Source organism: Brachionichthys hirsutus, chromosome 9 (genome assembly GCF_040956055.1).
Source record: "Brachionichthys hirsutus isolate HB-005 chromosome 9, CSIRO-AGI_Bhir_v1, whole genome shotgun sequence".
NCBI classification, from domain to species: Eukaryota; Metazoa; Chordata; class Actinopteri; order Lophiiformes; family Brachionichthyidae; genus Brachionichthys; species Brachionichthys hirsutus.
Genome location: NC_090905.1, coordinates 8,038,674 through 8,057,472, shown reverse-complemented (window position 1 = coordinate 8,057,472; position 18,799 = coordinate 8,038,674). Strand labels below are relative to the sequence as shown.

The 18,799-nt window shown below is 46.1% G+C and overlaps 1 protein-coding gene across 1 annotated transcript; it reads left to right on the top strand.

The window, feature by feature from the left end:
- The first annotated feature begins 14,146 nt into the window (after positions 1–14,146).
- On the top strand, positions 14,147–18,088 carry pcsk9 (proprotein convertase subtilisin/kexin type 9). Its single transcript, XM_068743537.1, has 12 exons — positions 14,147–14,164; positions 14,729–14,920; positions 15,338–15,470; positions 15,540–15,673; positions 15,756–15,897; positions 16,058–16,254; positions 16,334–16,517; positions 16,601–16,771; positions 16,844–16,992; positions 17,065–17,230; positions 17,661–17,827; positions 17,894–18,088. The coding sequence occupies exons 2-12, from the start codon at positions 14,741–14,743 to the stop codon at positions 18,086–18,088; spliced, it is 1,818 nt and encodes a 605-aa protein (XP_068599638.1). The 5' UTR covers positions 14,147–14,164; positions 14,729–14,740.
- Positions 18,089–18,799: the final 711 nt, after the last annotated feature.

The window sequence follows — 18,799 nt, the reverse complement described above, 5'->3', positions numbered from 1 at the left end:
GCCTCTTCACTGTTATGGGCTAAAGCCACGCTCATTGGTTACATTATTCAAGAAGGCGTGGCCTCACCCGCGGATTCACGCGCCTATTGGTGCTGGAGGGGCTGTAGGGAATCTTTCAGCGGACGCTTCCGGGACAGTTAACCAATCGTAGAGCGCAGAGGCCATCACACCACGCACGCTGTCTGGCTCTGGTGCAACGCGCGTAAGTCGGAGGAGTACACACTTTATGTACATAAAGAATAAACAACAGTACTAAATAGCAATATAGTAGAACTTGTAAGAAAACATAAGTATGAATATTGTTTTAAAAGTAGAGATGTTGAAGAGCTTCCAAAGAATGGGTAACAAAACTATCTATCTATCTATCTATCTATCTATCTATCATCTATCTATTTATCTATCTATCTATCATCTATCTATCTATCTATCTATCTATCTATCTATCTATCTATCTATCTATCTATCTATCTATCTATCTATCTATCATCTATCTATCTATCTATCTATCTATCTATCTATCTATCTATCATCTATCTATCTATCTATCTATCTATCTATCTATCTATCTATCATCATCTATCTATCTATCTGTCTATCTATCTGTCTGTCTGTCTATCTATCTATCTATCTATCTATCTATCTATCTATCTATCTATCTATCTATCTATCTATCTATCTATCTATCTATCTATCTATCGATCTATCTACCTACCTATCTATCTATCTATCTATCTATCTATCTATCTATCTATCTATCTATCTATCTATCTATCTATCTATGCGTGTTAAATTCATAACACAAAGAAATCACCACTTTATTTTTGCATCCAAAAAATATTTGGATGCAAAAACTATTTTTTTTTTTCAAATGATCTTGCTTTCATAAAAGGTGAAGCCCAACATACATTTTGAATAACTGCTGTCACAAACCGCACATGCATGCACGCGCGCGCGTGCACACACAGACGCACGCACGCACGCACACACACGCACGCACGCACACACACACACACACACACACACACACACAGGACTAAAGTGGAACCCTTCAGACACATTAGACAGAGGGAGGGTGGGGCACCAGTAAAGATTTCTTAATGGGCTCTGCTGTCCTCTGGTCCATCTGCCCTCATGATAAACACGGCTCTGCCACATTGTCCTGATGCGCATCAAAGCTTTTACTCTTTTCTTTTTCTTTTTTTAACGAAGCGACAGAACTTTCATTTGAACACTTTTTCCACAGGAGCTGCAGCTCTTTAGACTTGGACTTCAGGATTGGGAGCATTTGAACAGAACGGGACATGGAACCCGCGGGAACAAATCAGAGCTGATTGACTGATCTTTCGTTGTCGTGACGGCACCTCTGTTGAATGCGGAGACAATCATTTGGATGTCCGGTCGGTGTCGGAGCGTATGGGGAGCACGCTCGTTGGGATTGCTTGTACGTTGATTGACACTGTCCAGCCGGGCCACAGCCTCCACAGTAACCTCAGAAGCAGTTACAGCCCTGGAGGAGGATGCCTTCCCTGCACCACGGAGCAATCTTCATCGGAGCCTTCCTCATTGTGACCGGGGGCTCCACAGCCTTCCTGTACTCATCCCAGAGCCGCTTGCAAGCGTTCTCCCTCTGCTGCGTGGTGTTGGGGGTGGTCATGCTCATCCTGGGTCTGTTCTGGGCTATGAACAGCAAAAGTGCTGCAAACTACAACCAGCAGGAATTTGACCCAGAATGTCCACATTATCCGTACAATGACTACCCTAACTTTGGCAGCCATGCCCTCTTCACACCGTCAGGAAGTCGCTTCCCAGAATCCCAGTCAGTGTTCCTGCCCAGGTGGGTGAGGGAAATGCAGTTATATATTCTTGAATTGAAATACTTTTATACCATCTACTAATTTAAGTGTAACTCCTGTGATAATAACAATGAAAACAGTTTAGTTTTTTATATTTTGTGTTTAGTCATTGTTGTCTCGGTCATTTCTCTGAATCTGATGACGTCATAGGTTTGGTTATCAGTTTACAGTGTCCTTCAGAAAGTAGGTGTTCGCACAAAGATGTCGCCAAAGGAACATTTTAAATAGAAATAGAAATTGTGATCAATTTCCTAATAATTTTGTCTGAATATAAATTTCAAGCGTTAAAATTGAGGGAAGCGGACTCCTGCAGGCCACACTCGGCCCCAGGACGACACGGCCCTTGATCGACCGCGTCCCATTTATTCCCGCAGGCCAGATCACAAGTATCTGGCAGTAATTACCACAATATATTAATAGAAGTTGTATTTTGGGAAACAGATTGAATTGCTGTCTTGACAGTCGCAGAATGAGAACAGCCACATCACAATCAAGTATGTTAACTACGACACTAGTGCTAGCAGCTAGTTAGCAAAGGCCTTCATCAGGAATGGAATATAGGAAAAACAGCTAAGCCATGAAAGAATAGAAGCTACAATTTCATTTATGCATCCAAATATTTTGGATGCATAATAATAAGGTGGTGATTTTTTTCCACTTTGATATTTATGTTATGAATTTTAGATGACAGACAGACAGACAGACAGACAGATAGATAGATAGATAGATAGATAGATAGATAAGGGTTGTAATCCAAAGACTGCTGCTTATTTGGATAACTTAAATTATAACTATAATTCAAAAGCTTTTTCTCATCCTGCTCGGACAAGCTGTCCATTATACTTTCATGAAATCCAATTCCTGTGTTCGGCAGGAACCATAACTCCTAAACGACCATGACTCCATCTGCTCCCTCGACAATCAGCCGATGCGTCGGCTCTATGCCGTGCACGCCAGCCCGTCTGTTCTAGCTTCATAACCTGCTGGATTGTTTCCTTTGATGATTTCTCACTGCCGTGTTCTCATTGAGTGTAGGACGATGGAACACCACAGACATGGAGCTCGAGGTGACGAATTTGATTACCCTCCCATGGACCCTGGTTTTAGCCCATCGCCTCACCCTCCCCCGTGGCTGGAACCCCCACCTCCCTACGAGGTTGCCATCAAGACCACGCGCAGCTCTACTCACCTGCGGCGCGCATACTCAGACACACACCTGGCAACAGAACCGCTGTTTGGACAGTCAAGAGAGATCAGCTTCGAGGTGTGACTGAGGGCAGGGGGGGGGGTCGTCCCACCTCCAGACCGACAGATAAAAAGGCATGAGTCCAGGGCTTTTATGATTTGCAATTGCTGCCTTCTGACACCAACACACTTGAAGCATGCTTCTTCCTTTACGGTGACTAGTGCTGGTTCTAGCATGCTTCCTTATGTCTTCTGTAATTACAATATCTAAATATAATATAATGGACAATTGAAGGACGGCCGACAAATTCCGTTTCATCAGACGAAAATGTTGCACAAAGATTCTTAAATGTCGGTGAGCCACCATTTCAATGCTGTTGCCTTTGAGAGAATCAATAATGCTCTTTCCATCACCTCCAATCTAGATTGAGATCAGGCTGTTATTCTAGACAGGGGGGGGGGAGGGGGTCTAGAATTTCAGGGGGCATGAAGGGATCACATATGTCCAAAATACATGCACGATGCATATACTAAAGGGCATGACAAGGAAAAATGCTATTCCATGGTCACTCAGTGCTCTTCAAATATGATTTGACTTTCCAGTCTTGTGGAATTTCTTTTTTTCGAGATTGTTCTGTATTCTCAGGCTGAACAAACTCCATTAAAGTTTGAAAACTCTCATCTTCAACAAAGCTGACGGTCGGCTGTCAGTCTGTAGCAATCGTCTATGAGATGCTGCCCGTTGTTCATTCTGCATGTCTAACAGCAGTCTGCTTTAAAAAAAAAAAAAAAAGAGCTGTAGATTGTTGACCTGTCGTCTGGTGCTTCGCTCTCAAATGATTGTGCTTAGTTGTGTTAGACTTGTGAAAGGATAGTTCCACGCATGTTTCCGCTGGTAGAACGGCACCATATGCTATCTGATTTTCTATCTTTGAAAATGAAGGCCCGACCCTGAAATGCATTCCACCAGTCACTCCTTGTTTGCTGTGGATTCTGTAGCTTTGACGGACACACATAACTGAATATATTTTCCAGATTGTGCCTTGTTCTATCACATTGGGTTTGTCAAAAAAAATAAAAAAATTATTTCTATGGTGATGGATGCTGCTACGTCCAGCGTCTACATGAATTATGCCTGTTGTAGTTTTTATTTTAAATGTTTACATGAGTGTCATGAAATAATAAACTACACTATGAAGCTGTTGAATAAAACGTTTACAGAGGAAACTTTATCCCCGGGCCAATGACAGGACAATGTCAGTGGAACAACGCTGGCATCCAATAGGAAGCCGGAGTTGCATTTCAGGGACCAGTCAGGTTTCAGTTGTCCCCCCCCCTAACATCACCCCTGGATCTGCCCCTGATGGTTGAAGGAATAATTCAAGAGTAGAGAGAGCCTATCACACCTGTGGACAATTTAGTGTTAACCAATTCACCTACATTCCATGTTTTCGGTGGCGGGAGGAACCTGGAGAACCCGGAGAGAACCCATGCAGACACGGGGAGAACATGCAAACTCCTCATAGAAAGGGTGCAAGTTGGGGTCGAACCTGTGACCTTCAGCGTTACCACTGCACCCTCATATTGATTATACGGGGTCGAATTTTAGTAAATAGTTTATAATTCACATTAAGAACACTCGTTCTCTTATTTCCACGAGGCAGCGGTTTGGGTCGGTATTTACTTGTGGTTGTGAATAAACTGTAATTTTTCATAATATACTTTAAAACACTTTAATTTCCCCAGTTTGGTGATGGTTCTGGTTTTTGGGTCCCTTATCTTGTATATATCTGCCTGTTGTTTTCTCAGCTTATATATGCCAATAGTTTTGACTATCAGTTGCCCCCTTCGTAGTAATTTTTTACTCTCTTGTGAGTACAACTCTTCAGTTTGATTTCTTTTCTTCTCACCTGGTTGCTACTTTAATCACGTGTGAGCCTATGAAGTATTTTACAAGAAAAGTAAATTCAACAAAATTAAATTACACTAAACATATTTTTTTACAGTTTATTTCCTTTGCAGGATGACTTACTTTTTATAGACTGTAGAACATAGTGGTTTTTATTGCAGGCACTAAATCAGTTTAAGCCACATGGTATGATGGAAATATGGTTTAAATATCATTCAGGACTTCCCTGCAAAGCATCTGTTCTCTGCTGCTGCACTTGGTGACAGATAATCTGACCTGGACTTCCTGTTTACGAGGCAGCTAATGGTGGAAAATGTAACGATGGGCCTCTTTCCAAAAGATCTCTAACGTTTAAAATAACAACAAAGCATTGGTCTTCTAATAATCTTCCACTCCAGCTACAAACGTGCTTCACAGAACTTTACGCTGACACGGGCCTGAGCTTTATATAACTTGGTGGCCTCAGCATCAGTTTTTGGCAGATTTGCACTGGGAGCCTGAGAACAAAATGAATTTCCGATTAACCAATCGGGATGCTCGGAGAAGCCTCCCGTCCTGTCTCGGGTGGCCCACAATGCATCGGTCCAGCTGGAACAAACATGTTGCGTGACCAGATGGACGTTTTAATAATTCATTTTGGGGAAACAAGAACTCAGGTCAGTAAATGTCTTTCAGTTATTGTGCAACAAGTCAGCCGTATGAAAGCGGGGGGGGGGGGGGGTGGGGGGGTGACTCATCTGATCAAAGGAGTCTTTCAGTCGGACTCGTGACACGGCCTCAGGATTCAATATTTAAACCGGAACTATCCCCTCTATTTCATAGGATCATATCAGAGTTTTTGCATATTTTAATAAGGAAAAACAGACATACTGTAGTTAAAACAAAATATGTTCCCACTGCACCACCGTACTGCTTGTCTTTAATGTCTTTACCTTAGTTTAAGATCCTTTGTAGAATCGGCGGTGGAATGGAACCATTCACACAACTGCAGTGTGTTTCTCATGCGAAGGCAGAGTGTGGAAAATGTGATGTATACTTTTCCTCAACCAAGAGTAGCTGCTTCCTGTGGAACCACGGCGAAGAGACGAGAAACAACGGTCACATTGTTCTGCACGCCCTCACGCGAGAAGCATGTTGCAGATTCTCCTCCACAGGTAGACAAAAACTACCACCGAGCAGCATCGATGAGGCGTCAACAAAGACGGGATCTTTGACCTCTGACCCTCCTTTAAACTGACCCAGTCCTGGGATTGTGTTTTAATGATTACCGGTACATGAAAACGTGAATCTGTGATCCACGCCTCAACATTTCAATCTGTTCCTTGGCAAATGATCCTCTTTTAAATCAAATGTCATCAAAATGCGAGACATCGTGCCGACGTACAGACAAAAAAGGAGGGTAACTTCCTGAAGTCTAGTTTTAGTAGAGGAAGAAGAGCAACGAGATCAGACCAGATCAAATCCTCCATGGTCGGCATCAGAAGGGATGAGAATCATTTTCCTGTCATTTGGTTCTATTCCCCCTCCAGCTGTAGGCCAGTGAAGGTTACCCTCCTCCTCCTCCTCCTCCTCCTCCTCCTCCTCCTCCCGAACACAGTCTGCTTTTTGTTTGCAGACTTTATCTGCTCTCAGCCCCGATGGCCGGGACTAGAACTCTTTCCTTGTGCAGACAGAGGCAGCTCGCCCTGCCCTCCATTCCCCGTCACTGAAAACCCTTTCTCCTAAAAAAGAAAAAAAGAAAAAGCCCCCCCACTTCCTCCCGCTGCGCGGCTCTGCTGCCACATGGAAGCCGCGCAGCGCAGCGCCACATCCACGAGACACCCACTCCGCTCCACTCCGCCACGTTTTCGACGCAGTGATCTGTCTAAAGAGGCGCGGCGGGGTCGCAGGATGGACTGAAGCGAGGGGGGGCTGGGGGGGGGGGGGGCTGCTTTTATTGTTGTTTTTTTTATTGTTGTTCTTATTCCGGGCTCGGAAGAGGAGTTGAAGTTGATGAAGTGGACGCGGAGATGCTGATCAGCGGCTTAACTATGAGGTAGACGATGATCGTTGTTTATGAGCCGCGCTGACGCGCACGCGCACGCGCACCCGAGCCGAGGCCATTTACATGTTGCTCACAGCCGTCGTTTTTTACGCTTGAAGTGAGTTTCCTTTTTCCTTCCTCCGTTGCCGTGTCTGTTGTATAGGCTGTGGCTCTCAGCTCCCCTCTTCCTCCTCCTCCTCCTCCTCCTCCTCCTCCTGCAGACTGGCCGCTGCTGAAGAGGAGGCGCGCCCGCAGCTGGAAGAAGTCGGTTCCTCCAAGGCGAGGCGAGGGGGCTCCGGAGATGCCGCTCCCCCAGGGCATGCTGCTCTGTCTGGGCATTCTGATGATGACCGCCGGGGGGGTCATGGCTCTGTGCGTCGGCCTGCCCAACCACTCGGCGCCGCTGTTCGGGGTCGGGCTGTTCATGGCTCTGGGGGGCGTCGGGATGCTGGTCAGTGGACTCTGCATGGCCATGAAGAATCTCCAGGTGGCGGTGCCCGGACACTTCCTCCTGCACCCGCGCACGGGCACGCGCTTCAGCCCGCAGCAGGCCCTGGCGATACAAAGGTATATACGCGCAGAGCAACATGCACAACGCACGGGGGATAGACAGCAACGCAATTATTGCACGCAAACGTGCACGGGGGGTGGGGGGGCAAAGAACAATGCATCCTGTCCGAAGTTAGGGCGATAAAAAGTACTGTTTTATTCACATTTCAACTTCAACTTGTCTCTAATGTTTGTTTTCACAATTGTGTCACTGCACACAAAAAGGAATACCACTTAACCTTGAAAAGTTATAAACAGATTATCTCAGGGGGGGGCAAACGTTTTGACTCGCGGGCCACAATAGGTTCTAAAAATTTGACAGAGGGGCCGGACCAAGAACAGATGGATGGAGTATTTGTGTGAACTAATATAAATGACACATGAAAGCTATTGCATTAAAGGATTTGGCCTTTTACAGACAGCATTACAGGGAAAAGGTCAAATGAATGAGGTTTAATTATAATACAATTTTATTTAATGATATAATTTGGATAAGTTTGGCGGGCCGAATTAAAAAGACCAACGGGCCGCATATGGCCCCCGGGCCTGGGTTTGCCCATGTCTGGATTATCTGCATAGTTTACTGGTACATTTGACCACTGATGGGTTTCTTTGGGATATTGGAATAACATTTTTTTTTACAATACCCAACTTTTCCCACCAGTTCCATGGCAATATGTCAAGCAGTTGATATATAACAACCAAGAATGCTCCAAAAAGCCTATTTTTGTAATGTTCCAAAGAAGGAAAAAACACAATTATATGGGATCTGTCTACACAACCTTCCCACCAAGTTTATGAGAATCCAGGGAAGAATTCTTAAGTAATCGTAGTGACAGACATAAAAAAAACAAAAAACAGACACCAGTGAAAAACATCCTTGGGAGAGGTAACAATATTTTGCCATTTCACTGGTACAGTTTCCCCCGCTATCATCATGGGACGTCTCCAACTGAAATAGTCGTCATTGAAAAATAGCTGTCTTTGTGCCGTTACAAATTATGATGCTACTTTCCTGACATTCTGTCCAGCATCCATGCAGGCATGGACACATTTACTCCAGGTCTTGGCCCACTGACTGATATTGCCCTTCATGGAGTCACGCTATCCTGGCTGCTAGGGTTGGAAACACCTGGCAGGACAGAGGCCTGAAACAAACTGGCTTCTGGAAGATGAATAAACACAAACAGGAAAATGCCAGGAGCCCTCGAGGCGGCTGAGCCGACGAATGGTCTGAAACAGATCTTTTGGACACATCTCCAAGAATTAGTAATAGTGAACAGCGTGACAAAGGGCTGCAAACGGCACTTGTGACACTGAGAATTGGAAAGCAACAGATTTATTTTTTAAATTAGTATGAACTGGTTGTAGAAATGGGTCATGGAGAATTGAGCAGCCATACGAGCATGTGGCTAACAGACTCATGGTCTGAGGAATCCTACAATACGCTGCACGCTCTGCTCTTTGTCCAGCACCGAGGAAGGAAGAGAAATGCCAGGCGCACGTTTTCCTTCATCGAGGGTTTTTCACCTCTCAGACACTGATGATACTCAGACTCTTCTCTATTTCTAAACATGAGCTGCCGTTAAATATGCGACACAGGCGGTTTAGAGCTAAAATGTTCACAGGAGCAGAGAATCCTGAAGAGGAAAATGATTTCTTTAATCTGTTTTTTTAAACACAAGAATGCATTTCCTGTAGGAAACGCGTGCTGGGATGTGACTTCCCATGCTGGAAAACCAGAGAGGTAAGGAGCACACGGAGAAGGATCAGTAGGAAGAGTAAGGTTGCTCAATCAATGATGAAAGAAAATGTACCGAAGTGTAAAGACTAAATGTGGATTAATTTTACTTTGACTTACAGAAGAAAAAAGGAGAATTATTCAGTTCATCTAAAATTAAATTGTGGTTTTTTTTTAACTCCTTAATGTAATGATAAAGGAACATTACGGTCGGTTGCAAAGTCAGTGCTGAATTATTCATTGTCATGTCAAACGTGAGCACAGAAAGGAGCTGAACTCTAAATGCTTGTGTCATTACTGCGAGACATTGGAGTTTAAGAACAGTTAAGAACTTGCGGTGCACGACACAGTGGGTGCAGCCGCTGTAAGAAGTGAAGTGTACGACAGTGTAAGCACTGGACTGAGTGTGAGCAGGGCCGTGATGCTATGTGAAATGTAAACGGAGGACAGGGTGTACAAGGGGCTGCAGTCGTCCCTCGCTAGGTCACGCCTCACTCTCACTTTATCGTGGATTTTCACCTTAATTCGACTGTCCCCCCCCCACGCTCCTCAGGAGATTGGACAGAATTCGCCGGGAGATGTCAGAGGACTCCGTCAGCACGATGCCAGAGCCTGAACTCGCCCTCCCATCCACTCCGCCACCATGGACAATGGAGCCCCCCCCATCCTATGACACGGTGATGAAGAGCCAGGGACACGGCGAGCAGCTTTAGCTTTGAACTCTCGGTGGACGTCTTGACATTGTGCCTTTCTGCCTTTGGTTCTCAGCGTGAACTTTGAACTGATCGTCGGTGCTATGGATTTACTCGCTCGTCCCGCCGGTGCACTTGGACAGAAGAAGCAGGGGGGGGGGGGGGCTTCATGTTTCTGCACGCTGTGTGCTCGTATGGCCCCTGTCAACTTAAAATGTGCCCTGTGATTTATCCTAAAAGGAACTCTGCAACTGCTTCACTCTTGTCCGCCCAAATTCTTTTTTTTTACTGTTCACACAACATTAGCCTTTGCAAGGGTGTTTAGGGATTCATTTTAGTTTGCCTGCAAACTTCTTTGCAGACATGAAATTAAGATATTATATCGACCTGCTCGAACTTATGTGACTCACTACTGCGGCACTCTTCTTAAAACACGAGCGCTTTCCTCCTCGCTGTTACGCAGCTCTTCATTGCATCTGCACTCTTTCTGTCGAAATTTTGTACATGATTCTGTGACGGCTTATTTCCATGCAAAGTGCCTTAACTGGTGAAAGCGGACTTGCAAAACAATACAGTTGTATTTATCGCTCAGCTTCGTTACTCGTGTTTGCACAATGTCTTTTGTCAGTGCTGTATTATGATGTTTCTATAAAGGTGACTTAATGAACCGCTATGGAACTCTCTGTTGCCGCGTTCAGAAACAATGGATTGTTCGTGTAAAAGAGGGAAACCCTGGGAAAATTGTGAAGAGGAATGTCGACATCTTGGAAATCACATCCAAAACCAAGCAAATATAAACAGTCTCCACTCGATGGGACTCGGTGACAGAACAGTTCCAACTGGAGGCAAGGTGACTTTTCACAGACACACACACACAAACACACACCTGCAATTTTATACCTCACCTGAGCAGACTGTCTGCAGGCTGTAATAGCCAGCAGAGTGGAACCCTAACCGTTCTCTCTCCACCCTCACCTTCAAGCCCTGACACAGAGCAGAACCAAATCATTGGTGCTGAGTTTCAAGTTGACCAAAAAAAAAAAAATCAGAGTTTTATTAGTTTGCTATTCCTTTCAGCTATGGCAGAAGGGAAGCCATATCGCTATGGACTGATAGCGGCAGGGATGTGTGTGTCAGCGCTCGGCCTCTTCGTCATGACTCGGGAGCAGCCGCACATCTCTGCCACGATATGCGTTGTGGGCGTCGTCATGGTGTGTGTCGGGACTGTGTGGAGCATATGCCAGTGTTATCCCAAGGTAGATGCACAGTGTGTGTGCGATTGTTGAAAAGAAATGTGTTTCCTAACTGTGTGTTTCCTAACTGAGAGTGTGCGTTTTCCGATCATGTTCACTACTAAGATTCCCGACAACAGCCTGGAGGATACTGCAGCTGAAGCAAAAGAAGAAAGGTACGGCTGCACACCCAACCCACCGCCCACGGACATGCTATAGATACTAACTTTATTAGGACAATAAAGGGTTAAGTAATGCATTGGATATGACATCAGCGCAGAGAAGGAAAAGGAGAAATGGTCTGAAGGAAGTGATAGAAAATGGATGAGGAAAAGTAAGAAAATTGGGACAAAATGCTATTCCTGTCTCTCTCTTTCTGATTTAATTGCAGGCATGCAGGGGCTCTGCCGGGCTCTTTTAGCCCAAAGCAGAGTAGCACAAGACTCCTTCCAGAAACTCCTATGAATCAGTGGCACAGCTGTCCCACACTTCACCTGATCTGAGGGCAGGACGTCGTTCACTACACCATGTGGTTTGGTAGTGTTTGACGTATTTTGTTTTGAAAGTCGATACAGCGGAACCTCGGTTCTCGAATGATTAAGTCCAACAACTCGGTATTCGAACAAAACAAAAAAACTGAGTTTAAATTGCCGAAGAGATTTTTGGATTTCGAACACACGAGTGGAGCCGAGCATTTTATTATGCTTTTGTTTTTTGTACTATTTACACGTTTAGGTGTCACCTGTTGTTTAGATGCACGTAGTTACATATTAATATAATTGTAGGCATGTAATTGTGCATTTATCTGCTGCGTAGGAACAGATTCATCTAGTTTCCATTTTTTCTTATGGGAAATATAGTTTTGGTTTTTAAACAAATCGGTTTTTGAACAATATTACGGAACGAATTATGTTCAAGTTCTTTATTAATGTCCCAAACGGGCAAATTTATTGAGGCGGACCGAGGTTCCACCTTTATATATTATGTAAATTCCAGAAGATGGCACTATTTGCTGTATAAAATGACTGTGCCTATGTATTTGTGTTAAAAGCATTAACACAACACATCCACAGTCTTCAGCCTCCTTTTAAATGCGGTTCTTTGGCAGTTTGTTCTAGATATGTAGAGCAGAAAAACTGACCACACCTTCCACATGTTCAGCTTTGTCCTGCAAACACCATATTCCAAGGAGCTTCCTGTCTCACCTCATCTGTGAGTCTATCCATCACCACGTCAAACAAAAAGGGGCTTAGAGCTGATCCCTGGTGCATCCCACCTCTACACTAAACTCCCCTATCACTCCTACTGTACGCTTCACTGCTGTCGTACAACTGTCATACATGTCCTGAGCTATGCTGACATTAGTCTCTGCCACTCCAGACTTCCTCATGCAGTACCACAGTTCCTCATGCAGTTCCTCTCTGGGCACCCTGTCATATGCTTTCTCTAGATCTGCAAAGACACAATGCAGCTCCTTCTGACCTTCCTGTAGTATTATCTTCATTTAACTGAAGATTAAAAGTCACTGATTTAATCAGTCCACTAACAAAGAGCTTGTGATTGCAGATTGGTGAAAATGGTTTAAGAAATTTGACTGACAGAGAGAGTGCAGATTGAATTCAGGGATATATCAGGCAGGCAGAAGCAAAGCAAATGAATGTCAACCACTGGATGTACAAACAGCAAGTATTTACCAAAGAAATGCATTATTAAAAACTATTCTATAAGGTGAAGGGTTAGTGTTGTGTGTGTGTGTGTGCATGCATTCGGTCCTGGAAACATCATTAGTTTGTCACAGGGCAGAGACAAACACTTACACACCTATTGGCTATTGAGCCTCACCAACATAGAATGTTTTTGAACTGTGGGAGGAAGCGGGTCCAGAGAGACGCGCGGTGAGCATGCCGGTCCCATGCAGGCACCAGGCCCAGACTCAAACCCAGACGGTTCTTGCTGTGAGTTGCCAGTGATCAATAACCCGTGCCTGTCCTTACTGATCATCTTCCCGAGTTTAGATCGGTGGTGTTACATAAAGGATGCACCAAACCCTGATGATTCTCCTCTCCAGTGATATCATTGCACTAATAACTGAAATAATCCCAACGCCCCCCCCACAATATCACGTTTACACCCCAGGGGTGAGTCCGGACTTCATCAGGGTTACTCTGTCAGGCTTGGTAAATCAGCAACTAACCGTGGGCTGAGTAGCACCTTTCCCGATGAATGGATGAACGGACTGGAACAGCGAATTGCCCCCGTCGGTGGCGTTGGTTGGTTCTCATTTGAGCTGCAGAAGCCACACATGGTCCAAAGATAGATCAATAATATTCAGGGATGTTGCATGAGCATACAGTTTTTAAACAGAAGTGATCAAATCAAAAGTATATTTTGGACAATATGCAAACATAAACTCTCCACGATCCGCCTTTCTGCTCTCCCCGTGATTACAGATTTCAAGGCATAAATAAAATCACGTGACGAAGCAGATATAAATGAACTTGATCTGATTCTCTCAGATTCAGGGGCAGCGTGACTCCAGGGTAAGAGGTGTTCCCCACGAGAATCTTTCCAGTGGTGTGACGTCACGTCAGCACCCCCCCGCCTTCAATTATGGAATACATTTATGGATTTTTCTTTTCTTCTTAAATCAGAATAGATGTTGGAGGTGTTATCTGACGAGCCGGCGTGCAGTCGGGGATGTCAAAAAGAAATCTGCACAACTCAGACTTCAACCGAACTGTCATTGGTGGATGGATTTGTGTGATTTATCAAGTTATCCTGATCATTTGACTGGAAACGTTCAAAGGAGGCTGGAAAAATGCGTCGCGCCTCGTTCTGGATTTGCTGCGCGCTGCGTCTGTGCGCGTCTTTGGCCGTGAGTGTGTCGGACTACCCGGAGGACGACGAGGTGATCCGGGATGTGATCCGCGAGGAGAGGACCAAGTCTGAAACCGGAGCCGAACTCATCAGGTGCAGCAAGGTGATATCGCGCGGGCATGCGCGCGCGTGTGTGTGTGTGCGCGCGCGCGCTGCAGTGGTGCTCAGGTCATTGACTAAAGTCAAAGAGACACAGAAACGCACTTCAGTTATTAGAATCAAATACTTCAAGTAAAAGTCGTCATTTTTAGAATGGAATGTTTCTATAATTGGATGAAGTAAATGTTTCTTTATTCATGTAAATCTGACGTAGTTTAATTTAGTTTAGAATATTTAATGGCTCTTAATCTGTTACATCTTTTTAGAATATTTAAGTGAGGACACAAGAATCTTTATTTTGTGGATGATACTGCCACAATTAGGTTAGACTGACATAATATAAATTATTTATATCTAATACTAATAATGCCTCTATGTACACGGAAAACGGGATTTGCGTGTGTGTGTGTGTGTGTTTGATTGCGACATTATCAGGACAGTGTTACTTTGTAAACACCCAAGTGCAGAAAAAAACTAAACAATTACTTACAAAGTATTTTCTACCACAATCTTGAAAGCAAGTCTCGTTTTTTTCCCCCTCTTCTTCCTGTGCGCACTCGTGTTCCAGGCAGCGTGGCGCATGCCCGGCCAGTACCTGATCATCGTGCGTCCCGGAGCGCACGAGCCGCGCGCGCAGAGGACCATCCGGAGACTGAGCGCCAGAGCAGCCAGGCGAGGCCTCCCTCTGGAGGTCCTGCAGACCTACTCGGGAGCGCTGCGTGGCTTCCTGGTCAAGATGAGCAGTGACGTCGTTCAGATGGTAAATCTGGGGTGGGGGGGGGGGGGACACGACGACGACGACTAACAGAGCTCTAATCGATCATTTAGAATCTATTGAACTACATCAGCATAAATACATTTATTTGGTTCTAATCAACCACAACATCATTACAGGATAACATCAGTTAGAAAATGAATATATAAATTATAATATTCATTATTATTATTATCATCATAATGTCCTAATTATGTTTAAGATGCACGAATCAATGTCGTTACAAAGTAAACACGTGTTTTTGATTTTATTGATTAACGCATTACAGTCCTTACCAAGGACAAAGCACTTAGTTTATCAAATAAAATAAACATAATTCTACGGCGATTCATCAACCTGAGATACAAGCCTTCTATCTTTTGTTTTAGACCCACAATAAACGTTGTCTCTCCCCCCCGCCAGGCGCTGAAGCTCCCTCTCGTCCATTACGTGGAGGAGGACTCGGCCATCTTTGCTCAGAGCAGCCCGTGGAACCTCCAGAGGCTGCTGCAGCCTCGCGGTGGAACCTTTGAGAACCGAACATACAGGCCCCCCAGTGAGTCTGTCTCTCCCTTTCTGTCAAACACACATCTGAATTATGCTTAAAAGCCCCCCCCCTGTGCAGATGATGGGGGCAAGGCGGAGGTGTATCTGATGGATGGCGGCGTTCAGAGCTCTCACAGGGAGCTTGAAGGACGAGTGCTCATCACAGACTTCAACAGTGTCCCGGAGGAAGATGGCGTCAGTGCTCATAGACAGGTTCTACATACTAATTACATGCCTGTGTATTAAATACTTGTTTAGTTGCAGCTCACACCAGTGAATGTGCCCCCCCCCCCAGGCCAGTCAGTGCCACAGCCACGGCACACACGTCGCGGGGGTTGTGAGTGGTTCAGACTCTGGTGTTGCTCGAGGCGCCGGCGTTAACGTGGTCCGTGTGCTCAACTGTCAGGGGAAAGGGACCGTGTCTGGAGCGCTGGCAGGTGGGATCCCCCCCCCCCCGACACAACCGTTACTCTAAGCTTCTGTATGGACCTTAAATAAGACCAGCAGCCTCTTGGAATGGGACCGGGACGACCATGCTGCTGTTCCTGGAGAATAAACGTGTTCTGGTCTGAACCCCCCCCCCCCTCCCCTCCTCAGGCCTAGAGTATATCAGAGCGCAGTTACTCGCCCACCCAGTGGACGCCGTGGTCGTCCTGCTGCCTTTCGCTGGCGGGTTCAGCCGTTCGTTAAACGCAGCCTGCCGGGACATGGTGGCGAGCGGCGCTGTGGTCATCGCTGCTGCGGGGAACCGCAGAGACGACGCCTGCCTCTACTCGCCTGCCTCTGAGCCCGAGGTGCCATCAAGGCCTGGTCTTTAAACGCCTGAGGTTTCCATTCACACACCAACCTACCCGTGTTTCTGTTGTGTTGCAGGTCATCACGGTCGGGGCGGTTAACGCGGCCAACCAGCTCGTGTCTCAGGGCGCTGGGGGCACCAACTTCGGCCGCTGCGTTGATCTGTTCGCCCCCGGCGATGACATCGTTAGTGCCAGCAGTGACTGCAGCAGCTGTTTTACCTCCAGCAGTGGAACATCGCAGGCTGCTGCACACGCCGCCGGTATGCACGCCCACACACGCAACAAGGCGATGGACGCCATGCCGCAGTAGCGATGACTCGTTTCCTGGTGTGTGCATGTGCAGGTATAGCAGCGGTGATCCTGTCGTCCAATCAGAACGCGCCGCCGGTGCAGGTCCTGCAGATGCTGCTGCATTATTCCACCAGTAACACAATCAACTTCCGCTCTTTGTCGGAAACGCATCGTCTCGACACTCCAAACCTGGTGGCGGCCATGCCATCGGCCCACAGCTCAGGTTGGTGGCAGCACGCCATCTTACACGCCCGCACGTGTAAATAAATCAGTGCGTGTCTGTTTGGATGTGCAGACGGCGAGCTTCTGTGTCGGTCAGTGTGGTCAGAGATGTCAGGGGCGTCCGGAGCCGACCAGGCTGTCAGTCGCTGCCGTGCGGGGGAGGGGATGATGAGCTGCAGCAGCTACAGTCCTGATGGCGTCATAGCTGGCGACGCCATCGCTGTGAGTTCAAAGTGACCTTACTGTAAAACGCATCCGTCTGCGGTCGAACACGCCTTCACGTTGTGTGCACAGGTGAGCGACCGGAGCACGGAGTGCGTCGCCCACAATGGTCCAGGGGGTAAAGGTGTGTATGCTGTGGCACGCTGCTGTGTGGCTGGCGGGCTGCAGTGCCGGGTCCATGCTAGGCCCAAGCCCGGGCCAGCTGGCGAGTGCGTCGGCCCACGGCACCACCTGACTGGTGAGTCACAGCTGTAACCTGCACATCTGTGCAGCTGGTGTGGAAAGGTGAACGCGTTTTACTCATTTCCAATCTTGCTCTGTGTTTGGATGAAAAGATTGGACCCGCCAAAGGCTGGAGGCTGGCTACAATCTCTCAAAACACGTGTTTATGTTGAAGCCAGACAAGCCCGCGGCTCAAAGGCGGCACTGTCAGCATCTTCTTAAAAGTAGTTTTGATATTACATTACAGTCTGTGCTACTAGTTACCATGACAATCATCCTGGGAGAACAATGCTCTCCTTGTCAGCATAAACACCAGCCATGCGTGCACGGCTGTCAAAAGGCCATTCAGTAGCTGACTTCATGTTCCTGATTTAGCGTCTCCATGGTGATTCTTGCGTGGAAGATGTGATGCCTGAGAATCTGTCCCTGAGCTCATCTCTCTCCAGGCTGTACATCCTGGTCCTCTGCTGACCTCCTGTCTGACCCCCGCCCTCATCACGGCGACGGGAACCGTTGCATCGCCACAGATGTGGTGACATCACACGCCGTGTGTTGCCACGCTCCGTCTTTAGAGTGCAAACTGCTGGAAGAAGTCTCAGCTGGCAAGGATCGGGTAAATATTTGAAATAAATAGAACCGTTTGAAAACGGCAGCTTTGAACGGCGGCGTCCTCCCGCAGGTCGAAGTGTCCTGTCCCTCTGGTTGGACTCTGACAGAATGCAGCACCGTGTCTCAGGGTTCTGCTGTCTCGGGTCCAGGGGTTAAAGGAAACAGCTGCCATTTTCACAGGACCACAGCAGCAGAAAGCACAGCAGGAATGGCCGTCTGCTGTCACGTCAGAGCGCCAGAGCAGCCGGCCGCACCGCTACACTGAGACTTCTTTACTGCAGGCGTCTCAGACCTTTTTAGCGTTTTATCAGTGGTTGCATTTCTGTAAAATTGAATGTATTCATCTTAAAATTAGGTTAAATGCACAGACGTGTACAGTATATATTAATCCCCATTGTACTCGGCTGATTTAACACAAATGTAGTTTATATATCTAACTATTACAAGACCTTTCCTGAACATGTTTTACTTTAATTGTTAGAGAATGTAATGATTTATGGGGCAACTTCTAGACGTGCTTATAGTTCGGTAGAGATAAGTATATTCATCAATGTGACGTAATGAATGTGTTTTATTCAGCTGTCTTGAAGTAGTAATAATTCAGCCATCATTAATTTATATTAAATGTGTCTGTAGAAAAGAAGAAAGTCTTCAGTTCGGACTGTCGGTGAACAAGAGAAGCATCATAGACTATTAATCTGCTGCTGATCAGGCAGATCTAAACAAGTTCTGCTCACTTCGTCTGGAACGTTAAGCCGCATTTGTGTGACAATAATCTTTCAGGATTCGACAGCTTATTCGTAAAATAAAAATCACTGCGATTAAAACCAAACGTTCTCATTGGACCAACCATCAGATAGATTTCAGCTTGGAGACGGCGCATCCACGAGCGGAATGAAGAAAATCTGATGACATTTCTCATGAATTCAGCAGTAACGACATCAGGACAGAATAGGAAGACATGAGGCTGCCTCAC

Excerpts from the sequence above, each read along its gene's own strand:
- pcsk9 (XM_068743537.1), top strand. The coding sequence starts at position 14,741 with ATGCCCGGCCAGTACCTGATCATCGTGCGTCCCGGAGCGCACGAGCCG. Across the intron at positions 16,518-16,600 it reads GGCTGCTGCACACGCCGCCG|GTATAGCAGCGGTGATCCTG; the intron begins GTATGCACGCCC and ends GTGCATGTGCAG. Across the intron at positions 16,772-16,843 it reads GCCATCGGCCCACAGCTCAG|ACGGCGAGCTTCTGTGTCGG; the intron begins GTTGGTGGCAGC and ends TTGGATGTGCAG.